Source organism: Nannospalax galili, unplaced genomic scaffold (assembly GCF_000622305.1).
Source record: "Nannospalax galili isolate Female #2095 unplaced genomic scaffold, S.galili_v1.0 scaffold45, whole genome shotgun sequence".
Taxonomy (NCBI): Eukaryota; Metazoa; Chordata; class Mammalia; order Rodentia; family Spalacidae; genus Nannospalax; species Nannospalax galili.
In genome coordinates this window covers 4,789,752-4,811,991 of record NW_008355775.1, presented here as the reverse complement: position 1 = coordinate 4,811,991, position 22,240 = coordinate 4,789,752, and the positions used below count along the sequence as shown (strand labels likewise).

Here is a 22,240-nt window from a genome sequence, read left to right as displayed (position 1 = left end):
GGTTGGCACCTGTAGAAAGGGTTGACAAGACTTACAGGTATGTACACTTTTTCTTAGGTCCTTGATAGGGACTTGAGGGAACCTCTTGTGGAGTCCCTGCCAATTAAATGGGTATGATTATGCAGTTGTTGAGCTTTCTCCAGGCCTGCTGATAGGATATGGGTAGGAGTCATTTTGTCTGCCTCTGCATTGCCCTGGGAGAGGAACCCAGGCAGTCCTTGGTAGCCCCTAAGGTGTTGTAAGAAAATGGGGGCCCTTCTTTCTGTTAACAGTGTTTGAACCTGGATCATTAGGGGGGTAATGGGGTTGTCATCTAGCCAAATATGAGAATTTAATAATCTCAGGAGAAGGTTACTACATATAGGCTGTCAGAGAACAAGTTCATGGGGTCATCTACTTTGGATAAGGCTAGGGCATTGGCCATGAGTTCTTTAAATTGAGCAGAGCCCTCACAAGTGTGAACATATGTTTTTGGTTCTGTTCCTACCCCTGGGTAAATTACTACAGCAGCTCCGAATATTCCTCCATCAGTAAACACATTATACACCCCCATCACAGGGTTTTCGACAAAAAGCCTGGGGGCCCTCCAGTAGAGGGTGTGAAAGGAAGTTACCCATTTTTGAGGATCATAATGACAGTCCAGCTTTCCCGGAAAGCCCTCCCCCCCAGTGGAGGGTGCGAAAGGAGGTTACCTATTTATGAGGGCCATAATGACAGTCCAGCTTTCCCAGAAAGCCCTCCAAGGCTATGGCCATTCGGCTGTTGTTTCTGCAGAGCCATTCAAAGTCCTTTAACCGATAAGGGATAATAATCTTGTGGGGGTCAATGCCATAATGTCTCAGGGCTATATGCCGTCCTTTCTCAATTAGGTCAGCCAACTGGTCCATGGGTGTATACACCCGTGGAGTGCCCCCTAGGGAGGTATGCACCCATTGGAGGGGCTTCCCCCCTTGTGTGAGGACTGTCATTAGGGCCTCGCCGGGGAGCACCCATAGTTTGAGGTCCTTTCCAGGCATATAGCAGGCCAGTTGGGCTTGGTCCAGGGCCTCCTGGACCCCATGTAAAATGTCTAGGTGTTGTGGGTTCAAATGGATTAGCTCTGACGGCTGTTTGCCTACTAACAATTGGAACAGGGGCTCCAGTGTCTCAGTAGAGACGGGCATCCAGGACCATAGCCAATTGATTTCCCCCAATAGTTTTTGAAGTTCTGTCAGGATCATATTAGGTTTAATAGTCAGTTGTGGCTTTAAGGGACTTACCCCTTCCATGGACAGTGTTGTCCCCAGAATCTTAAAGGGGGTGACAGTCTGTATCTTGTCCATGGACACTTGAAGCCCTCCCGCCTGGAGGTATTTTTGGGTGACCTCATAATTCCTGCAATTGGTGGAGATTTGGTGCCCCCAAAATTATATCATCTATGTAGGCATATACAGTAGCATGTGGCAAAGACTCTGTTGGGCTCAAGAGAGCCCTTAAGAAGCTCTGACGGAAAGCTGGGCTATTGGCCATGCCTTGGGGCAAGACTGTCCATTCGTACCTTTCATCAGGTGTGCTAAAGTTGATGGAAGGCACAGAGAAGGCGAACTTCTCGCAATCTTGGGGTTGTAGGTGGATAGAGAAAAAGCAGTCTTTGATATCTATAACTATGAGAAATAGATCTGACGGGGTAGCGGGTATCCAGGGCAGTCCCCTCAAGGGGACTCCCCCCAAGGTAATTCTGGGATTGCCTTGCGGAGGTCCTGTAGCATCCTCCATTGGCCAGATGACTTTTTTATGATAAAAACAAGGGTGTTCCAAGGGCTTATGGAGGGGCGGATATGCCTCAGCATAAGTTGTTCCTGTATAATATGCCTCAAAGCCTGGAGCTTTGTCTCAGGTAAGGGCCACTGTTCCACCCAAACCGGGCTCCCTGGGGACTATCAGATTGCAGGAACTTGAGGAACAGCGGCCTCTAGGATTTGGGGTGGACCTGGGGAGACTCGGACCCCTCCCCCCTGTAGTTTGAGAGGCGGTCAAGGGGGTGTCTAACCCTGTTCATTTCCTCATCATAGAGCAGCCCTTTGATAAACTCCCTATTGTCTGTGGTCACAAAAACATCCGCCGCCCCCCCCAGGAGGTCTCTCCCGAAGAGGTTGTAGGAAAGCCCCTCAGCCACCAAAGGTCTGATCTCTCCCTTAGTACCATCTGAGTCTTGCCAGCAGAGCCAGTTCCTAAGCTCCCATGATGGCACAGTGCCACTGACACCCATCACCTGTGGTCCAGGCTCGAGGGGCCACCTTCTGGGGACTTCTTCCTTCCTCAGGATGGTCCTATCTTCCCCGGTGTCAATAATGCCCCGGAACCTCTGCCCATCAAGATGTCTATCTTAGGGCGAAGCCCTGGGATGATATGGACCATCCAGTGGGTGGTGGGCCCTCCAGGGCCTGTGCGCCCTCCCCCTTTTGGTGATGGGGCTGGGGGTTGTCCCAAACCTAGTTTAAAGGTTTGCCCTCCACATCATACCTGGACCGGCAGTCCTTTTTCCAATGAAACCCCTTGCAGCAGCGTGGGCATGGAGCCCTGGGCTTGTCCCCCTCCACCTTGAGAGGGGCTTTCCCTTGTGGGCAGTCTCTCTTTAGGTGCCCAGTCTGGCCGCTCCCAAAACATCTCCTGTTCTCAGCCTGGGGTGCCTATCCTGTGGCCCAAGGCCTGTGAGGGCTTCTCTAAAGGCTGTAGCTAGAGCCTCTGTGTCCTGAGGACGGCGGCCATAGCCTCGGTCATCTTTGTTTTGGTCCCTATGTCCTTTGAAGCCACGATCCAGCTGCTCATGGAATGGTCCTTTAACCCCACACAGGCGACCTTATGGTCGGCGTTCATACTGTCCCATACTAGCATTTTTATGAACTGTTCTCTGAGCGGCCCAGAGGGAAACTTTCTCCTTAGACTCTTTTCAACCCTATCTACAAACTCATGTAATGGCTCCCCTGAGCTTTGATGGATCCCTGATATGGGTGGCTCCATAGGGCCCATATCCAACCTATGCCAGGCCTTGAGGCCAAGGGCCCTGACCTGTTCCATATACAGTGGCGGAACTACTGCCTGCTGGGCACCCGTGACAAAGGCGTCCATGGTCCCTGTCAGCATGCTGAAAGTGATAGGGACGGGGGGTTGGCGGCACAGTTATTTTCTGCCTGGACCCGACATTCCTCTTGGTATAGTGCCACCCATTTAATGAACAAGGGGCTGGGGAGGACTGCCTTGGCTAGATCCATCCAGTCTTTGGCCGTAGAGGATTGATATACCAAGCCCTGGAGAAGGGTGTCGACCCAGGGGGACCCGGGGCCATCCTTGGACACCACCTTCTTTAAGATCTTTAGCCTCCTATGGGTGCTAGGCAGCCAGACGCTGGGGTCTGGGGTTGATGTTTACGGGGAAAGTCTGGACCAGTCCCATAGGAGTGGAGGGCTCTGCTCCCTCATGTTCATCCCAACTGCCCAGGGTTCCCCCCTTTTTCTCCCCCATTCTCATCACCCCCCCCTTTCCAGATCTCTCCATAGTATGCACTTTGGTTTCACTTTCAATCGTTGGACTCTCTCCTCATCAAACATGACCTGTTGATCTTCCCCTGCAGTCTTATCCACCTGGCAAAGGCCGGTATACCCGGGGGTCAGATTGGGTTGAAAACATGACTTAAGGGCTGAGATAGTGGGGTAAAACCCCAAGGGTGGTTCCTCCCCTCTATTGATCTCTGCCTTGCAAGCCAGTTGTTCAAGCCAGTCCCAGGTAGCCCACTGTAATAAATTGCTTGCAGGCAACCAGGGAATGAGATGTAGGGTGGCCTCCCAGACCTTCTTTGACGAGGAATCAGACTGTTCTAACCCCCTGGATCTCAACGTGTCTCAGCGCCGTGAGTGCCGGGTCCTCACTCTTGCTCATTGCGTTACCCATCTCTTGGGATCTCACCTCTCTCGATACTCACCCAAGTAGCCCCGGCGTTCAGCTCCCCCAATGGGTTCAAGTGGTCTTCGGGCCCCACATTGGGCGCCAGGTGTCGGGGGTCCTGCCCCGACACAGGAACCGGGAATAGGGAGGTGAGCTGTCCGCCCATTACCCGCTGCCTCCCTGGAAGACAGACAGACGCAACAGGGAGCCAGTCAAGCAGGAAATCGTTTATTGCAGGCATCACAGATCTTATAAAGGCAAAAACCATAAGCGGGAAACCACTCCCCGGCAAAGCATCCAATCATTTTAAAGGTCAGCTTGAGCATGTAGTCCCTTCTTCATTGCAAAGCATAGCGTTCACGAGGTGATCATGTGCTGCCAGGATGGTGGGAGCCAACCAGCGATTCTTCCAAAGAAGTCTGTTCATGCCCCAGCCATTTCCTCTAGGCGCCAAACAAGTCTGGTCATGCCCTGGCCGTTTCCTCTAGGCGCCAAACAAGTCTGGTCATGCCCCGGCCATTTCCTCTAGGCGCCATCTTCCTCGCCCCTGGCCTCAGGCCCCCGCAATAACCAATCACTGCCTAATTGCTTCTTCCTGTAAATAATGGTTTGTATTTTATAACTACCTGGGTGTTTCACAGATTTTTGGGGGGCTTTATGACTCAAGGGGAAACAAACCCAAACTGGCTTTCCCTTTGGACGGAGGTGGACATTCGTTTAGCCTCTGTGTTCTGCTATAGTCTGCAGACAGAGATGAATGGGGCATAAATCGGTAATCCTTGCCATCAAGGAGCTTAGGTCTATTAAGGAGGGTAGAGTTAGAACATACATTTCTGTAACTGAAGAAAATCACTTCAATAAGAGGGAGAGGAAGGGACACACATGTCTGCTATCAATGAGTTTTAGAGTTGTTGCCCTCTGAGAATCATTAACAGGTTACCATCCTTTGGAGGGTAGAGCAGACCTATCACAGGTAAATTGTACCACCAGTGGACCGTGTTCCGTTACTAGGCAACGTTCTCAGTATGTGATATGTTATTTGTCTTTCTAGGGCTCTTGCCTTGATTGATGGAATCTTCTAGAAGTAAAGAGGTCTGGTGGGCACTGCTACTTTGGGCTCTGATTTTACCTTCCAGTGAGGACTTGTTTCTACAGATGGCTTGAGAAGTTAGAGTTTTACTTAAGCCTCTTTGTAGCCAAAGTGCTGTTGGGTTGATGGTATAAACACTAATGCTTTCCTTCCACACAGTTTAATGACCTAGGATTACTTCTCTTCTCTTAAAAATAAGCTGTCTAGCCAGATGTGGTGTCATGCATTTTAAATCCCAGAACTTGGGAGGCAGAGATAGGCAGATCTCTTATGTTCAAGATTAGTCTGGTCTGTATTGCAAGTTCCAGGCCAGCCAGGGCAGCATAATGAGACCCTGTCTTTAGCCAGGGCTGCACAGTGACATGCTGTCTTTAAAAGAAGGAAAAGGGGTAGAAAATGTGTCAGTGGCAGGGCATGGTGGTACGTTTGTAATCAAAGTACTTGGAAGGCAGAGGCAGGAGGCCCACCATACTGAGTCTAGCTTGGGCTATATTATGAGACTCTATCTATACCAATAAATGAACTAGCTAGCAAGCAAACCACCAATTCTGTTCAATGGTATTGACAGAAAAAGCACTTGGATTGGCTGATGAGGGAAATTGAGTTAGTATATTAGTAATGCATTGATTAGTATTTCTTTGTGTGACTTGGAATTGTGCATATGTTATTTAGTTTGTCAAGGATAATTGAAATTGATTGAATGTTTTGGTAGTTGCAGGAACACAGGAGTGTGAATATTCTTTAACCGAGCTTAAAAAAATAACTTTTGCTACTCTGTTTTATACCCACTAAACATTGACCACTTTAATGTGTACTGTTAGAGAGAAAATGATGTTTGTTGCACACATCAGAATGTTGGGTAAAAGCTTTTACAGTTTTTATCACTATGGTCTCATGTTAGAGAAAAAGCTGGATGGTCTCAAGTGTCTTGACATATTTTTGTAGCTTAATTGCATAGCTTTTCTTGAACATGCTGCCACATGCTCTGCCAGTAATAAAAGATTGTTTGGTTCTGTTCCTGGGGATGTAAACAAAACCCGAACATTGCTCCTTCTCTTCCATTCCATGTTCTTGCCCTTGATGTCTGAGCAGCTGCCCTCCTGCCCCAGTCTGCTCAGCAGCAGCAGCAGTGGAAGACAGTGTCCCACGATTTCTCACCTTGCTCTCTTTGGGTTGATCACCTATCAAAATGCTAACTTTGTCATAGCATTACTGGACTGTTTATAGTCCCTAAGTTTTTTTTTTTTTTTTTTTTTTTTTTTAACTTGTGTGCTTATATGCAGGCTTATTGTACTTCATCTTTTACAGGAATTTTAAACAGCTGTCAAGTGAAATGGAATTTATGAGAATTAATGGAAGAACCTTAAGGAATCTGGAAATCCTACAGAATCAGGTCACAACATAAAGACTTATTGATTCAGAATGATTTGAAATAAATAACTAGAGTAGGTAGCATGCTATTCTTGGGAGTACAGTGCTTTCCACTGTTTCTTAGATGCCTGTCCACCTGCCATCTAGGTATTGTTACGTGTAGCACTCACTTTTTGGAAAATCATGTCGATGAAATATTGTTTGTTTTTTCTTTTCTGCAGGGGGGATTTTAGGACTTCCCTTTTTAATAATTGGAGGACATACCATCCTACCATTTCTATAGTAGATATTTTATCTTTTTAAAAAGGTTTATTTTATTATTTTTAATTATGTGTGTGTGTTTTGTCTGTGTGTTGGTATATGCATGCATGAATCCAGGTACTCATGGATTCCAAAAGAGGGCATTGGATCCCTCCTCCAACATGGGTGCTGGAAAGTGAAGTTAGGTTCTCTGCAAGAGCAATATGCCGTCTTAACCACTAAGCCATATCTCTAGCCACAGAAGGTGTTATCTTTGGATGGTAGCTATGCTTACCAATGCCTCAAAAGGTGTTCTCGTTGAAAACTAATGTAAAATTTTTTTTGTGACATACCTGTAACTTCTTGTTAAATGTTTGCAGTCATGTCTCATTATTTGGCATATAAAACAAGTTACTATGATGCTCAATTTGACTGTAAGATACATTGTTTCTCATTTTACAAGCTTTATTACTTTCCCTTTACCAATATTACTTTCCCTTTACCAATATTACTTTCCCTTTATCAATAAATTAGATGATAATAGAAACATTATGATTATCACTTTCTCACTTTCTTTTCTTTTTCTTTTTTCTTTTTTGTCTTTTTGAGACAAGGGTCTCCCTGTAGCCCCAGCTGGCCTGGAGCTCATTATGTAGACCAGGCTGGCCTTGAACTCACAGAACTCTGCCTGCCTCTGCCTCCTGAGTGCTGGGACTAAAGGTGTGCGCCACCACGCCTGGCATCATGTTTAAAGTGTCATTAGGAAAAATAAATATATTGTAAAATTAATGTCGTAACAAAATCATAATGAAACAAAACTTAATTCCAGATAAAACACACCAGTTCCGAAGTCTTTTGATTTAGTGGAGACTTGAATCACCTGACTGAAATGCCTTTAAAGTTCATCACAAATGCAAATCAGTGTTACAAAATGAATATTGAATTTATTGTCTTGATTCCATATCATCTCATTTCTTTATCTTCTGTCCCAACATAGTCCAGCCATTTTTGTTCAGCAGTATTTTCATCTTGCCCTCCACAGTGGAGAGGTAGTGAACCATCCTACAGATCTCTCTCCAGCTCTATACACATGCCCTTGACAACAGACAAGCAGCAGGGATGAAATCATGCTCCTTGGTTGGGGGAGTTTCAGCAGACACAGTGCACGTCCACCTTCCCTTGTTTCTGCCACATCTCAGTCAGGTTCTGCTCTAGTCAGATATAAAATGCAGTTCAAATGCAGGCAAAAGTCACTATAATCAAACTACGCTTTGCAGTCCCTTCCAGATCAGGATGTGGGATCTTGTGGAGATAGGCTGGGAATGGACATCCTCTGCATACCTCTGCAGCTGTTGCCTCCCTTTCCATAGAGGCTTCAGAGTAGTTTAATCACAGCCAGCCCCAAACTATAGAATATCTCTTTTGTGCTCATCAAAGTTTATCCATCTTTATCTCATGTGAATGTTTACTTTCATCAGTCATTAAATGAACACCTCTTTATGAGGCATACATTATGCTGGGCATGAACGACATTTAAAATCAGGAGGGATGGGGATGTAGCTTAGTGGTAGAGCATTTGCCTACTATGCTAAATACTGTGAGTTCAATCACTAGCACTGAGAAAAAGTTAGGATAAATGGAATAATTAGGGTACGTGAACAATAATATAAATATAATAATATGTAACATATAATTGTCTCATTAATAAAACTAGTTCTCTGATCTTTTTCAGACTGATATGAAGACCAAAGGAAGTTTGTTTTGGGTTTTGGATCATACTAAAACTTCATTTGGGAGGCGAAAGTTAAAGAAGTGGGTGACCCAGCCCTTACTTAAATTAAGGTAAACGTAGTTCTTTTTTTTGTTGTGTTTAAGTTGTGATTATAAAATTCTGAAATTAAAATTATGTTAGCTTTTTATAAACCAAGGTTTTCATGACTTATAATAACACAGTTTTAAACAGGAGAGAATTTTATTTTGTAACTGTCAGTAGACTGTCTAATTGTATATAGATTTTTACCCCCTCTCTTTCAAGAGCAAGCCTGGTTGCAGGTTGGAAGCTATGGGCATTGTCCAGGACCAGGGATCTCTAGTCATTTTGGTGCTAGCATTATAAAGGAGTAGAGGGAGAAGGGAGAGACAGTGTTGGTGCCTTCTGTGGAGGGCTTTGAAGGAGAGGCTCACAAGCTGGTAGCTGGAGGGAATTGATGTGATCAGAGGTGGCATGTAAGAGGGCATTGTGTGGCAGTGATGGTGAAGCTGTCAAGTTCACAGAGAAATGCTGAAGGCCTGAGCTGTGAAATCCAAAAGCTGTGAGACATTTCTGAAAGTAGTTAGTAGGTGTGAAGGTCCTTTTAGGAAGCTTGAGTCTAGTACCTCTAGTAGTAGCATCCGAGTGTGTCTGTACAGTACCTCAGGAGTACTCCAGGATCTTCAGTCTAACTCCAAAGATTATGATTAAATTGGTCTGTGTTGTGGCTGGGAGTTGGAACTCTGAAAGCTCTCAGATGACTGATAACACAAGTGAATGTGGGAGCTCCTACTTTAGAAGAGTGCTTGCCTTGGCAGGTGTCCAGTTAGATGTTTACTGAGTGGATGCCAACATTTCATCCTCAAAATCCCTCTGCGTGGGTCCTCAAAATGAAGAAACGCGTCCTGAAAATCTCAAAAATTTGCTTGCTATCAGTAGCAGCAATGGCCAGCTCTAAAGCCAGCAATGACTCTAGAGACAGAGCAGGTGCAGCCATTGTCCTGAACCATTGACTGTGTGACTGTGACAGAGTGTGGGGTAGTGAAGAATAGAGCTGAGTCTCAGCCGTGTCTGCTAAGTGAGTTGGTACCATGAAGACTCAGAGTTCTCATCTTTGAAATTGTCACATTCCTCCTCACAAGATTGCTGTAAGGAATGAAACAGTAATCCTAACTAGCATTTTGAGCTCTTTTAATAGGTACTTGGTGAGGGGCTTTATGTGTTTTTTATAACTTTTAAAACTTTGTATTTATTTTATGCGTGCGTGAGCCTGTGTATGTGCACATGTGGGTGCAGGTGCCCTTGGAGGCCAGAAGAGGGTATTGAATCCCCTGGAGCTGGTTCTGAGCTACCGTATTATGTGCCATGAACTGAATTCCAGTCCTCTGCAAGGGCAGCAAACACTCTTAAGTGACTGAGCCATCTCTCTAGCCTTTGCACTGCCTCTTTTAAACCTCACTACAGCCTCACTATGTAGATGCTATCATTAGTTCCATTCTACCTGAGAATTAGCTAGTAGTCCCCATCTTCAGTCATACTGATATTAAACTCTAAGACACTGTTAGTGATTACCAGGTCGCTTCAGGTTACTGGGTCATTCTAATGTCCTTAAGACATGGGAAATTTACAGGGCAAAGAAGAAATCCTGAAAATGGGTCTCTCCTTTAATTTCACATTCCACTGTATCAGAACAGTCTTGTAAAGGAGAGGAGGTGGCTTTGTGCTGTCATTCCGTGGACAAAGATGTAAGGGCACAGCCTTTGGCTGGTGGAAAGACCTGCCAGGCCAGGTGCTTAGTATGGCATTTGCTTGGTTGAGTACTTGACAGAATCAGACTTGCTAGCAGACTTCTTTTTGTAACTGAAACATTTTTATTTCTAATTTTGTTTTGTCTTTGTGTGTGTAACCAGGATTAATTTGAAATTAAGTCAGTAGACCATCTTTTCTGCTCTTTGGGGGAAATTCTGTGTCCTTTGGGATCCTCCTTTTTTGGAAAGGCTGAGAGATGTTCCACTTGTTGAAAACAGATGCTTGCTTTTTAAAAAATTATTAGTTTTTTACATTTGTTTATTGTGTACATGTGTAGGCACACGTGTGTCACATCAAACTCAGGTCATCAGGCTTGACAACAAACACCTTTACCCAGTAAACAATTTTGCCATCTCAGATTCTCACTTGCTCTCTTTTTCTTCTTCCTGCCTTCCTCCTTCCTTCTTCGTGTGTGTGTGTGTGTGTGTGTGTGTGTGTGTGTGTGTGTGTGTGTGTGTGTGGTGTGTGTGATGTATACTTGAGGCCAGAGACCAGCCTTGGGTACGGTGTCCTCGTGAGTCGTCTACTTTGTCTTTTGAGATAGGATCTCTCACCCTCCTGGAGCATGTATAATAGGCTAGGTTGGCTGGCTAGCCACTCCCGAGATCCACCTGCCTCTGCATGTCCAGCACCAGGATTACACACAAATGCTACCATGTTGGCTGCTTTCATGAACTAAAGTCCTCATGCTTGCGCAGCAGGCATTTTATGACTCAAACCTGATGCTTTCAAATGTGAGTTTTATACTGGCCTAACATTCCAGCAAAATTGAACTCCTTTTTCGTTTTCTTTTATTTTTTTCTTCTTTTAAGTCACTGTTTTAAAACTTTTATCCCATTATAGTGCATTTAAAAGAATTTCGATTAGATCTTAATGTTGCTTTGAGCAAATCCCAAACACAGAGAAAAATCCTTAGCAGAGTAGTCAGGGCATGGCTGTGTTTCCTGCTGCTCTCCTTCACCTTTTTAATACCAGCTCATCATGTCAGTGTTTCACTCAGCCCTATATTTTGTTCTTGACAGTGAAGCCAAATGTGAGTTTAGGGTTTGGTTTTCATCTGTAGTGAGATCATGGAACAAATAAGGGCTGGCTGTTGTTCGTCAGTCATTTGTGAATTCTCTTAGTCCTATACCTTAAGTCTCTTTATATTTTTAAACTGTTCTAGCTCTCAGGTCAACCACAGAGTGTGTAGATCCAGAACCAAGTGTTAAACTTTCTACCTCCACTATCTTTTATTCTTTCAAGTGGCTTTTTATGGTACAGAATTTTGCATCAACTTTAAAAGGTAGAAATGGCTTTTACCTTTTTCTTATTGACTGATTACTGTTTTAAGTGAGTTTACTTGAGACTGGATTTATGTTACTGATACTATTATATTGGCTCTTACAAATAGTTTTTTTTTTTCTCATGTGTTATATAGTTTTTATTGATTCTGCTCATTTTAAGCAAGAAGATTCTTCAGGACAGTTCCCTGCCTTCTTATAAATGTCATGTTTGTAAGCCATGAGTCACAGATATTCTAAATTAATAAATTATATTGTATTGATTTAATTTTTTTGATTTATTTTTATTTTATGTGTATGAGCATATTGCCTGCATGTATGTAAGTGCATCCATGTCATGCAGTGCCCATGGAGGCCAGAAGAGGGCATTGGATTCCTTGGAATTGAAGCTACGGATGGTTGTTAGCTGCCATGTGGGTATTGGGATTCAAACCCAGGTCTTCTGCAAGAGCAGCCAGTGCTCTTGCTGAATCACCTCTCTAGCCCCAGATTTAAAAAAAATTATTTATTGTTTTTATTTTATGGGTATGAGTGTATTGCCTACATAAAAGTAAATGCACACATGTCATGCAATGCCCACAGAGGTCAGAAGAGGGAATTGAATCCCTGGGACCTGGAATTGTAGATGGTTGTTAGCTGGGTTGTGGGTGCTGGGAACTGAACCCAGGTCTTCAGCAAGAGTAGTCATGCTTTTAACTGCTGAACCATCTCTTCAGACCCCTGCATTGATTAAAAAAGAAACATTTTATTTATTATTTTTATTTTATTTTATGTGAGTAGACTGCCTACAGGTATGTGAGTGCATCCATGTCATGCAGTGACCACAGAGGTTAGAAGAGGATGTTAGATCTCCTGAAACTGGAGTCACAGCCAGTTGTTAGCCACCATATGGGTGCTGGGGACCAAACCTGGGTCCTCTGCAGGAACAGCCAGTGCCCTTAACTGCTGAGCCTTCTCTCCAGTCTGTACATTGTTCTTTTTTTTTTAAGCTTCTATCTTCAGATTTGTCTGCTTCATGATTTGGCCTTTTGCTCCAGCACTACCCTCCCTACCCAAATGTGGTCAGGATTCAGTAGTGTACTGTCTGTTAAAAAAATTAAGCAAAATTAATAAGTTGACTTCATGGGTCCCTTTCTGCCTGCACCTCACGTTGATAGTTTGCAGTGTTCTCTCTCATACCTCAGGATCTTATCTGTGACCCTGGCTTGTCCTGTAACACATGTGCTGATGACATGCCAGACCCACACATCTGCTAGGACATCTGTGCCTCAAGAAATATTCAAGTTGAGTATGCAAAGCAAATTGGAAACAAAGAGTTTCTTTTAATGATTTTTTTTTTTCTGTGCTGGGGATTGAACCCAGGGCCTGGGGCATGATAGATGAACACTTTAGCCCCGTGCCATACCCCCAGCCCTGAAATAGTGCTTTTTTGGAAATGCAGCTGTGCGTACATGCTCACAATGATACAGCAGACTGTTAACGTGCCTGAGAAGTTAGGTCCTCCCTTGTAGTGGATGAATTTTTTTGACCAACAAGTCTTGCTGTTTTTTTGTAAAATCACTTTATATGAGAAGCATTCAGAGAAAGTTTTGAGGGAATCACCATCTCCATGCCTCATCTCCCCTTTCTGTTTCTGCTCTGCACATCTCATTGATTCTTCTTTTTGAGAGGTGTATATCTGATTGTGTGGCTCTGTGCTGTTTATGATTTGCATAGCTTGCTGAGGTGTGATTTATTCCTAGGCCTTGCCATGTGTGTTTTCTACAGTATAACTTCTACCATTTTTGTTTCTTTGTGGTTTGCTGACTGCATCCTTAGAGTCTCCTTTGCTGTGTTCTTCTGCATAGCCTCAGATTGTGTTCAAATTCCCAGGACCTTAATCCTAGCACAGATCTCTTTCCTTCCTCACTGGACTTACTCCACTCTTTCTTTCACCTTTTCTCTCCCAAGTCCTGTGACCTTATCTATTGACTCAAAATGGCAGCGTTTCCCAAATATGTATCTCAGACCTTATTTTTACCAACTTACATATTCCATCATAGATTGAGAATCACAGACAGCTTTATCGTAAGACAGTCAACCCTGTTTCTTTTTCTGCTTCCTTATTTCAGAAACTAGAACCTCCACTTAATGAGTGGCTTACTCCAGGAACCAGAGAGAAATTGTAGACATTTCCCATTCAATAACCACATGCAATGTAATACTGAATCCTACTGCTCAAATCCCGAGAACTACCTGGAGTCTGCCCCCATCTTGCCCTCTGACCACCCGCCACTCTGGTCTGCATGTTCATCAGTTACTTTGATGGCTACAGTAGTATCCTAACTGATGTCTTACAAAACAAAAGCCAAATCATGTTACTCTTCTTTAAACTCATAGTTGGGTTTCCACTGGGCTTCAAGTAAAACTGAAGAATTTCAAAATGTCCATTCCATCTGCCTGTCACTTGCCTGAATGTCCCCAGTCACTCTGGCCTGCCTGTGGTTCCTGAACACCTAGAAGTTTTTCACATGTTGAGGTCTTTGTACTTGGTAGTTTGTTTAGCTGGGATGCTCTTCCCTTTCTTCAATTTCTACATAGCCGTTAACTCCCTATACTTTAGGTCTCAGCTTAAAATATTATGGCATCAGTGGCTGGAGAGATGGCTCAGTGGTTAAGGACACTTACTATTCTTCCAGAGGACCTGGGTTTGATTCCCAGCACCCACATAGTGGCTAACAATGCTCCATAATTCCAGTTGCAGGGGATCTGACGTCCTCTTTTGGCCTCTGTAGGTACTGCATGCACATGGTGCACTTACATACATGTAGGTAAAATATTCATACATATAAAATAAAAAGAACAAAATATTAAATATTACGGCTTCAGAGATATTTTCTCATATAGCCTAATTGAAATTATATTTCTTTTATCAGGTTTTGAAGGCATATAGAGTCTTTGTTGATCTGTGTTTAATGTCTGTTGTTCTCATTAATTTGTGTTTTTCTTAGCAAAGCATTTGGTCAGGGTTTATTGAAAGAAAAATAAAAGGAATCATTGGGAGGGGTCACTCTGTTACGATACAGTTCATACATCTCCTTTGCCAAGGTTTTTTTCTTTTATTCTTTCCTTCTTCCCCTTGTGCAAAGTTCACTCCTCCCAATTGTTGCCCTGTTTCTTACCCTGTTACTGCACACACAGACTGCACAAGGGCTGTCTGGTAATATTTTGAATCTAGTAGGTGTTCAGTAATACAGGAGCAGATGATACCATTTGAAAATCTGAGGATTCCAAGTAAGATGTGAAGATTAAATTGTGCCTCTATAAGAAAAACTTACTTTTCTAAGAAAATTGATTTTATATGAATCTTAGAAAAGGGGTTTTCCTTTATGTGATTTCTGGTTTTAATGCTATAAAATTGGCCATTCTTCTTGGAAATTCTTCTCTTAGTATACTTATTAACCAAATATGAAAACACTCTACTTAACACTGAAAAAAATGTGTGGCAGCATTCTACATTCTGGTCAGATCTCTGGTGGCATTATGGTAGTAGTTTCTCAGAGTTTCATAATCAAGTAGAAAAGTCAGGCTGGGTAAAAGAAGATACTGTCTGACTTTAAGTATCATACAAAAGGTCCAACTCTTATCTCTAAGTACATGAGTTGGAATTTGTTTTTTCAGGAACATTTGGGAATAATGTTAGTTCCTGTAGCTATTTAAGGTCATACTTGTAGAATCTAAATTTCACAGTTGGTGGTGTAGATGGTATACAAGTTTGCCAGGGCTCCTATAACAAAGTCCCGTGAACTTGATGGCTCAAATCACAGTAATGTATTGTCTCATATATTTGCAGGCTAGAAGCCCAAGATAAAGGTATCAGTAGGGTTGGCTGGTTCTTTCTGAGGTCCATGAGAAAGTTTATCCCATGCCTCCTCTTTCCTGGCTTCTGGTGGTTGCTGGCACTCTTCAATCTTCTTGACTTTTAGATGCATCTTCTTGATATTTGCCTTCAGGGTTTAATGGTGTTCTCCTGCTCTGTGAGATTCTTTTCCTGGCATTCTTTTAACAAGGTGACTTCATCTCAGCTATTTACAGCTGCATCAGTTCTTCTTGCATGTAAAGCTCTGAGGACTAGGATTTTTAGATATTCTTTTTTTTTTTTTTTTTTAGTGGGGGCACAATAACAAATAGACTTCAAATTTCAAACCTTTTTCCATTTGGCATAAGTAGATTGAATGTCCCCATCTTGTGAATGGAAACGATGTTTTGATTATCACTTAAATGTTTTGCACTAGTATTTAACATCTGAAGTGAGGTTGTAAAGAACCATTGGATTTTGTAAATTGCAGACATTTTGCAATTTTGATCTCTAGTGCAGTTCTCTAAAAAGTCACCCATCTCTCTTCTCTTAGAAAAATATCCTGACTGTCACTGTCTAGGTGAAGGTATTATGCAAAGTGTTAGGTCCATTTTAAAGATGAAACTGGAACACATAATTTTTTTTTTTAAGTAAGGAAGGTGTTTGGAGAGAAAGAACAAAGGTTCAAAATAAGATCTCAAAGAAGAAAAGTAGCCTCATTGGAATGGAGGGAGGAGCTGTGATCTGTGGTGTAAGTGGTAGTTCTCTTTGCATATCTCTCTACTTCAGGATGCTCAGAAGGACCAAAGGAATAGAAAGAAAATGGTATAGGAGGAAGGTCATCTCCCACTGTGTGCACGTCTGATTCATATTTACTACTGATTTTTCAACTCAGAGTAAGCTGTTCCTTCTTTTTCACAGGCGAAGAAAATGGAGACAGGTTAATTATCCAAGGCCATCCAACTAAGCACATAGGTGACTGTTAAAAGCATAGTTAGAGTTAATGAAACTTAAGCTGCAGTTCTGATTTCTTTAGTAAGTTGTATCATTTTAGACATGTTGTTACCTTATATTTATTTCTCAGTTTCTTTCCCTGTAAAATAAGAATTCTAATACCTACTTTATAGTGTTGTGAAAATCAAATAAAACAGTATTTTAAAAGGGTCTGTATGCTACCTAGTACCAATTTCATGATCAAGAAGGCAGCTGTGGTCTTTACTATATTAAAATATATATGTTGGAAGCAACATAGTAATAGGGGAATAGAAAGTAAATTGTCTCTCATATAATGCTATATTATATAGCAGTTAAAATGAATGGCCTAAATCTACATGTATCAGCATGGATAAATCTCAAAAAATCATAACAGTACATAAATGATTGCATTTACTTAAATTTTGTAACATAGTAATATCTTGTTTAGTTTAAGAGCTCAGAGAGGAGTGATAAAAATATAAAATATGAAGCAGAAAGGATATGTATTGGCATCAGGCAATGGTTACTTCCAAAAAGGTAGACTCTGATACAGGTCACATGATTTTTCAGGTGTGGTCATGTGTCAGTGATGTCTATGTTCTAAGAAATGTTCTGTGACCTCCCCATGCGTGGGATTTTCACTGGGCTTTTAGTACCTGGCATATGTTCACTCCCATGGAGTTGGCCTCAGATTCAATCAGAGGGGTGCTGGTTACCCTACAACCATTGTGCCATTATTGTACAGGTGGGCACGTCTTGCCTGGAAGGTTAGTTTTGTGGTTACCAGGTTCACAGCTAAGTAAGACCATTGATGCCTTTTCTCCCCCAGCAATCTGTATAGCACCAACACATTAGAGCTAGCCAGCAGGAAGAAAGTTCCCAGTTCAGCTCTAGCTTGATTTTTCTGTATCTTGCAACTAGCAATCGTGTTCCCTTCTGTAGCATTCTCTAGTTCTGGTGGGCAGACAAGAGGACTGGCAAGAGCCAGTAATGGTTTTGGGGGCCTCTGGGACTTCACTGACCTACTCCTATACAGCCTTCATTTTGGTTAATCTTCTCCCCTGCCCCTTGTTCCTCTGATTCCCTCACCCCTTTCCTCCTTAAACCTTTCCATGCCCCCCAATTTCCCTCTGTATAATTTCCTTTCACCTATTTTCTACTGTCCTTTCTTCCTTAAAGCACCCTTATTACCCCTGCTAGTGTCTCCTTCGGGTTCCATAGGTGCTCCAGGTTAAACAAACAGAACAAAAGCTAAGATTACATATGAGAGGGAACCTTTGGTGCTTGCTCTTCTGGGCCTGTGTTATCTCACCCAGTACAAATTTTTCCAATTTTATCTTTTTACCTGCAAATTTTACTCATTTTTCTGTGTATCTGAATAAAATTCTATTATTTTATGCCACACTTTTTCATTATCTATTTATAAAGCTATTTCCATTTGCTGTTGTAAATAGAGCAGCAGTGAGCATGGATGTGCAGGTATCTCTGCTGTATGATATAGAGTCCTTTGGGTACATGGTCAGAAGTGGTATAACAAGGCTAGTATGATAGTTTACTTCTAGTGCTTTGAGACACTGTCAGACTCATTTCCAAAGTGACTACACTAGTTTATACTCTGCCAGCATTTGCTATCATTGGTATTCCTTTCTTTAAGACTTATTTTTCAATTCTGAGAGAGAGGAGAGAGGAGAGAGGAGAGAGGAGAGGGAGAGAAAGAGAGAGAAAGAGAATATGAATAGGACTTTAGATGCGGGGTTACAGGCTTCCACATATGAGTTCTAGGAATGTAACCTGGGTCCTCTGGAAAAGCAGCAAATGCTCCAAACCATTGGGCTCTCTCTTCAGCATCATTGTCTGTATTCTTTAAAATATTTATTGTTTTTATTTTTTATGTGTATGAGTATATTGCCATGTTATGAGTATGTAGGTGTACCCATGTTGTGCAGTGCCCACATAGGTCAGAAAAGGGCATTGGATTCTCCTGGAACTGGAGTTATGGATAGTTGTTAGCTACCATGTGGGTGCTGGGAATTGAACCCAGGTCCTCCGCAAAAACAGCCAGTGCTTTTAACCACTGAACCATCTCTCAAGCCACACTATCTGTATTCTTGATGATAGGAGAAATAAAATCTTTCCATGTATTGTTTTATTTATTTATTTTTTGAATGACATGACTATTTTTATTGTTTTCTCTGACTTTTTATTTTTATTGAATTTTTTAGAATTTCATACAATATATTTTGATCATATTTAGATCCCCTCCCCTACCTGCACCCTACTCCCCACTCTCACCCAATTTCATGTATTCTATTGTATGTGAGTGTGTATGCCTGTAGTGTCAAATTTGTGTCCCCAAATGCCCTTCTATATAGGTCCATCCACTCATTATTCACTGGAGCCTGAACCTACTAAGAGTCTTATCCTTAAATGAGACTGATTCCCCCTTTCCCAACAGTCCTCAGTTGCCTATAGCTCTTCAGGTAGGGTTGGAATTTCTTACCTATTTCTACATGTCTGTGCTGGAGTTTTTTCTGTTTTGAGCTTATGTAGGACTTGTGCATGCTGTCACCATTGCTGTGAGTTCGTATGAGTAACTCCTCAGCTGTCTGGAAAACTCTTGTTTCCTTGTGGCCAGTCATCTACCACCTCTGACTTTTACAGTCTTTCTGCCTCCTCTTCTACAATGATTCCTGAACCTTGGGAGGCAGAAGTTTGATTCAGGTATAAGCATTCTGCAGCCTCTTATTCTCTGCATGTTGGCCAGTTGTGGGTCTCTGTGTTAATAACCATCTGCTGCATAAGAAAGCTGCTCTAGTGAGAGTTGAGAAATGCATTAATTTATGAATATAACAAGTCATTTGGAGTCATTTTAATACTTTATCAATTTAGTAGAATAATAGTATTAGGCTCTCCCCTGTGTTCTGTAACCTGTCTAGCCACAGGTTCTTAGGTCTGATAACAGTGTCAGTTATGGACTCTGTTTTATGAATCTGACCTTAAATCCAATTAGAAAGTGGTTGCTTATTCCCATAATATTTGTGCCACTATTACACTAGTAGGCATATCTTGTCAGGCCAATTGTTGTTGTAGCTCAAAAGATTCACAGCTGGGTAAGGTTGATAATAATTTTCTCTTCCAGCAATATGCACAATACCTTCCAGCACTGTGAAAGCTAGGCAGTAGAGACGAGGCTCTGAAGTCAGCACCAAGTTGATTTCTTCTCATTTGTTCTGTAGCTCATATATGTAGTGTCTTCAGCAATAGGGTCTTGCCATCAAGTTCTGGTGGATAACAAAGAGCAGGGGCAATGGCCAGTATTGTTTGAGGGTCTGTGGGACCCCTGGTCAACAGCTTCAGAAGAGGAAATCCAGTCCTGGAATTGGGTTTTTACTTTGCTAGCCTCTAGTGTCTAGTAGGGGCAATGTCCCCTTGTTATAAGGTAACTCCTTTTAATCTCTTTTTATAATGACTATGTACATACTTTTAGAAGCTTCTATAGTGGTAGGTTTCCATAAGGCTTTTAATAAAGGTCTTTGGTGTTAACTTTTTCTTCCCCATATGCCTTCCACTGTCCTGCCCTCCCATTTCCAACCCCATTTAACCCTTGGTAATGTATCAAAAGTACACATACAAATTCTTAAAAACTGGTTATTAGTATTGCACCTTTGCTGCCATTGTAATCAGATGAAAATGAGATTCAGGCCCAAGTCTCCCTGGGTAGAAGGACCATGTTAGCTCTGAGAGCATCTGTTTTTCACCACATCTTGCTTTAGGAAGACGAGGTGATGGTCCTAAGAGGACCCATCTGCAGGTAATTGGTTGTCCAGGCTCTATCTAGGTCCAGTCTGGATCCTGTACTTAGTGTGTTCTTTTACTTGAAGCTCTCCTTAGATGGATCTTTTTTTGTCTTTTTGAGACAAGGTGTCTCTGTAGCCCCAGCTGGCCTGAAACTCACTATATAGACCAGGCTGGCCTTGAACTCACAGAGATCTGCCTGCTTCTGCCTCCCAAGTGCTGGGGTTAAAGGCATGCTCCACCATGCCCAGAAGATGAATCCTTTTAATGAATGATATAACTACTGACCATTAAAAGGAAAATTTAACATCAAAGGCCTTTAGGAAAATCCATATGGAAACCTACATGGGTGAGCACCACTATGGGTGGGCACAATCTTTCTCTTAAGGTTGTAAGCTAAGCTAGACCAAGTCTTGAGAATTTAGGACACTCAATGTCTTGTTCTTATTTTTTAACATGGAAAGTAATATACTACTTAGGAAGCTATCTGCTAAGAAGAGGACTCCAAAAGTTGAATGACTCTAATGGAAGTTAATTTTTTTTGAACATTAAACAAAAAAAGTCCATGGTCTTTCTAGATTGGGAGTAGGGTAGAATTTTCCTCAGACATTTAGAAGTTCTACTTGTCTTTCAAGGTCATTTTGAACACTGCCATCCAGCCAAGGGGAGGGGAAGAAAGGAAAGGTGTGTGTTCTGATAGTCACTTCTCTGCAAAGAGGGCTGATACATGTCAGCTTATTTGTTAAGGAAGTAGAAGTATGTCCTGCACCTAACAGTCCATGGCCAGATGGCCTTTTTCCTCCCTGTCTTGTTTCAACTCCACAGTGCATTTTTTCTGAGCATTTATAAAAATTAACTAAAAATTTTGAATCTTTACATAAATTGAAAAGTTTAAAACTGGGAGCTTACACAGTGAAATATTTACCTCTTGTCCCTGCCCCACACTTGCGTGGGTCCCATTGTATGACCTCAGTTATTACTGTGTTCTGTATCCTTCCATAGACTTTTTGTTTAAAAAAATAAGCAAGCACCAGGTGTGATGGCGCATGCCTTTGATCCCAGCACTCGGGAGGGGAGGCACAGGCAGGCGGATCTCTGTGAGGTTAAGGCCAGCCTGGTCTACATAGTGAGTTCCAGAAAAGCCAAAAAAAAAAAAAAAAAAAAAAAAAAAAAAGCAAGCAAGTGCAGCTATGTAATCCTTTCCTCCCTATGACATAGCTGGGGCCAGGAAGTAAGGTACATAGAGCTGAGACACAGGGCCTTTTGCTCTTTGTCTCTCAGTGGTTTAAGATGATTACTTTGCATTTGTATTGTGCAGTATCAATGTCAAGGTGATGTTCCTATTCTCAAGGAATTTCTAATCAAATTTGGAAAGGTAGAGAAGCTCTTAGCAAGCAGAGAAGGTATGTGTAGTAGAGACTTTTGTAGCTAAAATGAAACTCCTCCCTGTTATACATGTATGGCTCAATAACACAATTAGAGGACATGAAGAATGCTTTTATAATTCAAATTAGGTTTTAGAAAACTGTATAAAGAATTAAGCATTGTAAGTTCACGCTGGCATTTAAATCACACAAACAATTAAAATTAAAGGAGTAGAAACTGTGTTAGGAATTAGCTCCATGACTGCATTTCTGTGCGATTTTTCTAAAACAGTGCATTTTAGTGGTAGTTAATTCTCTTGAATAATTCAGTGGCTCTTATTTTGGTAAACACATATCTTTGGAGTGTTAATGGCTATATCTCTAATTTATTACCCTGGCTTAAATGACAAGGTAATAGAATGTTACATATTTCCTTCCACTTAGCATTAAATTTAGATTATCAAAACTAAATGCCACTTTTAACTCTCAGGAACTACTTAAAATTAACACCACCTGGAGTCCCTGGTAATTCTTTGAGGTTTTCCATATTTCCTGATCTTGTTAACATATTTCACTAGGCTTCTTGGTTTACTCACCTCAGTGGGATCAATCACTGTTCATAAATGGGAGGGGCAGGTGGGGGCAAATACCGAAGAGCTGTTATTGATTGCCACTGACCACATACCTGGGTCCTCTGGCGTGCAACGGTAATGAGTGGAAAGGGTGGCCACTGCTACCAGGACAAAAGTGAACCTGTCCTGGTGGTATGTGAGGATTAACCAGCACCTCTGTGATATGGGTGGT

General features: G+C 42.2%; 1 protein-coding gene across 1 annotated transcript in view; it reads left to right on the top strand.

Moving 5' to 3' along the window:
• Msh3 (mutS homolog 3) overlaps window positions 1-22,240 on the top strand; it is a 228,423-nt gene that overhangs the window by 101,193 nt on the left and 104,990 nt on the right. The window contains exons 11-12 of the mRNA XM_008853317.3: window positions 6,320-6,404; window positions 8,355-8,464. Of these exons, the coding sequence (XP_008851539.1) occupies window positions 6,320-6,404; window positions 8,355-8,464 (195 nt within the window). The remainder of the gene's footprint in view (window positions 1-6,319; window positions 6,405-8,354; window positions 8,465-22,240) is intronic.